The following is a 2,773-nucleotide window of genomic DNA, read 5'->3' as shown; positions in this document are numbered from 1 at the left end:
TTTTTTTTTTTTTTTTTTTTTTTTTTTTTTTTTTTTTTTTTTTTTTTTTTTTTTTTTTTTTTTTTTTTTTTTTTTTTTTTTTTTTTTTTTTTTTTTTTTTTTTTNTATTTTTCCCGAATTTTGATTTTTATGGAGAATAGAGGCTGTTCAAATTTTATTTGTTGTATGTGGCGTCGTAGGGGAGGATCAAGGGGTGGTATTCCAAAAGTATCCGCATAGACCCTGTAGAGTAAAGTCTCTACTACAGAACGATGTTTCGATTTTCCATGAAATTCTTCTTTTAGTGGGAAATAGAGACTACTCAAAAGTTTATGTTCGTCTTGGCGTCCGAGGGCAGGAATAAGGGTTGATACTCCGAAAGTGTCCGCATGGACCCCGTAGAGTAGAGTCTCTTAATGGCTCCAGGGGAAGCTTTTTACTGTTGACNTGTTCAAAAATATATATATGTGTCTCACGTTTGTAGCAGGTGTCACGTGCCTAATTACTCTGTTATCTCTTTATTTGTTTCAGAAATTGGGTTCGACAATGGCCAGGGGATCTACTGACGGGAATCATCTTAAGGACTATGACAAGTGCAGTTATGTGTTGCGTGAGGAACTCGTGGGTAAAGACTTTTTCGACTACTTAAGCGGACTGAGAAAGATTAGTGAAAGCGAGGGGTTTTTCGTGGTTCAGCCTCCCGAGCCGTGGAAGGTTTCAATTCGCGAACAGTGTTTACAGATGTTGACTCCTGACCTCGCCATAGATTATGTGACAAAAAGGATTGAGAAAGTGCAAGCTGGAATTTATACCTTTTGTTTGGTGGATGAAACACCCCGAACGGTGAAGTATGGTGAATATATCGAACTTTTAAATGAGCAAAAACGGGTGGTGGACAATAGAGTCCAAGGGCTTGTCGTGGGGAGTAGTGGTTACTTTGACTCCTTAGCCGGACTGGACATTAAGTACGCGGCTGATCTTTCTCTCGACATCTTTAAGGAAGTGACTGGTCTCAATTTTAATCGATTGGTTCCCTTGTTAAGGGCCCTGCCTTCAGCCGCAGGGGAGAGACGGGTCGAAGGGATTCATACGGCAATGACATACATTGCTGGTAGTGGGTCCAGTTTCCCTATTCACATTGAGGACTGTAATCTAGCTGCACTGAACTACCAGATTTTCGGAGAGTCAAAGAATTGGTTCATTATTCCCCCTTCTGAGTTCCAGACCTTTTACAGCGTGGTGAATCGGATTCTTAAGACCAGGTTTCCGGGGGAGCAGTGTGATTACTTGTTGAGGTATAAATTCATTCTGCTCTCGGATGATTTCTTCACGCGGAATAAACTTGTGCGGACAAAGTACGTCCAAAAAGCGGGGGATTTGCTTGTTCTGGACCATAGTGTTTTTCACATGGGTACCAGCATGGGGCTGGACATCAATGTCGCGGTCAACTATGCCTTCACGAACTGGGGTCAGTACGCTAAGGCCGCGTTAGCTGAAAAGGCCTGTGCCACCTGTTCCGAATTTCCCCGCTTGGTGATTAACAACCAGTTGAAGATCTGGCAGAAAAGTCAAATCGCCCGGGACCTGATTGGACATCCCTACGACCCGAAGTACTTGGCCGAAATGAAGCGCCGCCGTGAGGAGCAACGTCGTAGCGGCGTTATTTCTTTTGGTCAGATGACGAGAGCCCGACAAGAAGGGGCTGTTTTCACAGCCCAACAGAAAAGCAGTATCGCAAAGTACCTCGCCAACAAAGCTGTTTGTATGAATAGCACTCAGAAGCTATGGTCTGGCTATAAGAGATGGCCAGGGCGAGTACCGTGCGGCACTAGCTCTCCCGATGCATTCAAAAGGAAGATCATCAATCAAATCTATAAACCCTGCCTTACGAGTGGTGAAACATTCGGACTTTTGGAGGAAGAGTTTCAGTTGTTAAGGGGAAAGCTTTCTGGGCATTCGTTCGCCTAATTCGAGATTCAAAAAGACAATTTTGATGCTATACTGAGTATAAATTAATGTATATGGATATATATATATATATATATATATATATATATATATATATAAAAAGGAAAAAAAAAGTTTTTATTGTTTTTCATTTAAAGGTAAACCTTAATGGCTCCAGGGGAAGCTTTTTACAGTTGACGTCATCGTAATCTCGCATTCCCGTCGTCTCTCTAACCTGGGGTAGGTGGCGTTGTTGGGTCTCCAGACACGTCATCGGATCCAGCTGGAAGGTCACTGGCGTGGGTGGTGGTGGTGAGTTTGGCACGGTTATCGTGCTAATTGGTGTTTCGTAGGGGTCTTGGATGTCCGTTCTGTTAATGCGTCTTCTTTTGGTTGTACTGGGCCCAGATTTCTTCCTTCTGTAGCAACCACTGATGCAGCAGCTTAATAGTCGGCAAGGGTTGATTCCGTTTTTGAAAAGGGTAAAGAGGGTCACCCCTGACACTACTGATAGTATCCCCGTCAGAGCGCAGTTTGTCATTGAAAATAATCGATGGTGGTAGTTCTCTTGGTGGTGAAGTTCGATCTCTTCTGCTTCCTGTATTACTTCCTGCATTGATTCGTCGAATGATTTATCCTCTGGATCTGGCAAGGCGTCTAGTTTGATTCCTGTCAGAAAATGTGGTGGTTGGGGGCTCTTTTTCAGCACTGGTGCTAGGTCAGTGAGGTTCATTGTCACTGGTATCCCATGGATCATGGGCAGGGCTGTCTCAATCAGACCCGTGCCCTCCAGGAGGATGCTGGGTGTTTCTGCTGAGCAATTCTGACTTAGGTGTAGTGTCCCTGT

General features: G+C 43.7%; 1 protein-coding gene across 1 annotated transcript; it reads left to right on the top strand.

Annotated features, from left to right (window-relative positions):
• Positions 1-525: 525 nt before the first annotated feature.
• Positions 526-1,947, top strand: LOC107044251 (lysine-specific demethylase 4E-like). Its single transcript, XM_015266056.1, has one exon. It carries the CDS (start codon positions 526-528, stop codon positions 1,945-1,947), a length of 1,422 nt encoding a protein of 473 aa, XP_015121542.1.
• The last annotated feature ends 826 nt before the right edge of the window (positions 1,948-2,773 follow it).

This window comes from Diachasma alloeum, unplaced genomic scaffold (genome assembly GCF_001412515.2).
Source record: "Diachasma alloeum isolate Michigan unplaced genomic scaffold, Dall2.0 Dall_scaffold_00701, whole genome shotgun sequence".
Taxonomy (NCBI): Eukaryota; Metazoa; Arthropoda; class Insecta; order Hymenoptera; family Braconidae; genus Diachasma; species Diachasma alloeum.
The sequence above is the reverse complement of the archived record's forward strand: the minus strand, read 5'-3'. Positions and strand labels throughout refer to the sequence as shown.

What these genes read in the sequence shown, in the direction of transcription:
- LOC107044251 (XM_015266056.1), top strand. Translation starts at nt 526, where the DNA reads ATGGCCAGGGGATCTACTGACGGGAATCATCTTAAGGACTATGACAAG.